At 39.3% G+C, this 2,364-nt stretch overlaps 1 protein-coding gene across 1 annotated transcript in view; it reads left to right on the top strand.

Annotated features, from left to right (window-relative positions):
• The first annotated feature begins 682 nt into the window (after nt 1-682).
• LOC108414723 (GTPase IMAP family member 7-like) overlaps nt 683-2,364 on the top strand; it is a 2,617-nt gene continuing 935 nt past the window's right edge. The window contains exons 1-2 of the mRNA XM_037543297.1: nt 683-725; nt 2,160-2,364. The exon at nt 2,160-2,364 is cut by the window's right edge and continues 935 nt beyond it. Coding sequence (XP_037399194.1) covers nt 683-725; nt 2,160-2,364 — 248 coding nt within the window. The remainder of the gene's footprint in view (nt 726-2,159) is intronic.

The raw sequence follows: 2,364 nt of genomic DNA on the forward strand, positions 1-2,364 counted from the left end.
AAATGTTATAGTTTGTGCAAATATGCAAGTGAATGAACTTCAAGTAACTACACAAAACTTCATATAATTGTAACAAAATATTTCTGGGTAATTAATGTGTAATATGGTGGAGTAGACTTGTGATCATAATAAGTGTGTAACTACCTACCAACGTCCTACTGCATCTGCTTAAACATTTAGCTAGCTGTAGTCTACTGTAAAAACAGGGCAGAAATTAATTTGAAGTATTTGAGGTGGGAAATTGTAAAATATTGCTTTTTTTTGTTTTTTGCATTGCTTTTGCACATGTCGGTCCGCTGACTTGACAATTTCAGCACTCTGCTGACTGTTTGCCAGTGCTGGTCTATCCTCGGACCACCCACATTATTGCCCTGATTACAAGGTCTAAGCACTTTTTAAGCTCCTCAAACAGATTTTAAATGCACACAATTTATATTCTGAAAAAAATAAGATAATATTAAAAACAGAGAAAATAACGGCTAGGCCGAGTGGAAAAATTGTCTAATACTCCTCTTAAACACCAGTGGGCTGCCCAGAAAAACGCTGAGTAAAAGACCAGTGGACCGCCAGCTTTGTCATCAGTGGCCCACCATCCTCTTGTTGGCAGGGATTTTGCTTTTTTCTTCATTTAAACATGTCCCACTTTATATTGTCTCTAATACTGTAGTTACATATGAACAACATGTGCAACAACAATGCAACTAATGATTTAGACACTGTTACAGGTGGATTACAGAAGTACAACACATTAATTACACATGATCAACTTCAGTTTTGCCTTCGGTTATTAAGTAAGTGATTGGTTGGTTAGTGTAGTGGTTAACACTTCTGCCTTCTACACTGTAGACTGGGGTTCAATCCCCGACCAGGGCAAACACCCTACACTATACCAATAAGAGTCCTTGGGCAAGACTCCTAACACCACCTTGGCCCCCCCTGTGTAAAATGATCAAATTGTAAGTCGCTCTGGATAAGAGCGTCAGCCAAATGCCGTAAATGGAAATGGAAGTGCATCTTCTACACAGGCACTTCCCAGTAGTGTTAAAGTTACACTTTAAAATAAACTGACAGGTCCTGTATAGTTTTTCTACAGGTACTGTGTAATAATGCAGTAATAGATGTTTCTTTTTTAATGTTATAAGTTCCATGTTAACATAAGGGGGCGTCTGCTGTTCTTACAGACTGGTTTAAAGGTGGAACTGGTTACAGTGACACAGCAGTAGCAACACAAATGCTAGATAAATGTTAGGAAGGCTGGCAGATGCAGTGTAAATAATGCCTGGACTAACCGCTGGACTAGTCATTTAGTCACTGTTACAGATGGATTGCAGACATCAACTTCTGGTTTGCCTCATTTAATTACACAAGTGTATTTGAATAGCTGTAAAAGCCCATTATCTCTTATGTAATTGTATTTGTTGTTACCCTTGTGTAATTACCCGAGAGAAAATGGGCTGTTACAGCTATTAAAATACACTTGTGTAGTTAAATGAGGCAAACCTGAAGTTGATGTCTGCAATCCATCTGTAACAGTGACTAAATGATTGGTAGTTACATGGTTGCTGCATAGGTTCAACATGCAACTACAGTTACTAGAGACACTTTATATTAATTGGGACCAACCATTTTTGCACTATGGCAAAAGTATGCGGACACCTGGCTATCACATCTTTTTTTTTTTGGACATGCATGTGTATTTATGAGCTGTACTGATGCAATCCATCACCAGTAGTTACAGTGGTGTGCAGTCTGTTGATGTGTAACTACACAGTTATTAGAAACAACAAAGTCGGGTGGTTTTCCTGCTTTTGAATAAATAATTGATGATCCAGCTGCGATTGTCTGTAGACTGCAATAGTGTCGGAACTTGTAGTGTTCTAGCTCATTCCTCATATGGCTAATCAGTGACTACATCTAAAGCAGCACAAACTAAGAGCTATTCACAAGTCATTGGAGTGAGGAATGGAAACCTCGCAGTCAGGAAAGGCTTGATTTACTTATTTTTGAGGAGCACTTTCAGTGTTAATTTGCTTGATGCCATTACAAAAAGCTATGATATAAAAGCAATTACTTAAGAAGTTTAGCGGTAGAAGTGAGCAGCCCTAATATTATGAGACTGATTTGGTCAGAAACTAAATAAACAAAACATCTTCCCACAGATTCCGAGGTGAGGATTGTTCTGGTGGGCAAGACTGGATCAGGAAAGAGCGCAACAGGGAACACCATCCTGGGCAGAAAGGCCTTTGAAGCACGCTGCTCTCTTGTGCCCATTACACAGAAGAGTGAGAAAGACAGCAGAGATCGGAGTAGGAAAAGAATCACAGTGGTCGACTCTCCAGGGATCTTTGAAGCATCCAAGAGTAA

This window comes from Pygocentrus nattereri, chromosome 12 (genome assembly GCF_015220715.1).
Source record: "Pygocentrus nattereri isolate fPygNat1 chromosome 12, fPygNat1.pri, whole genome shotgun sequence".
Classification (NCBI taxonomy): domain Eukaryota; kingdom Metazoa; phylum Chordata; class Actinopteri; order Characiformes; family Serrasalmidae; genus Pygocentrus; species Pygocentrus nattereri.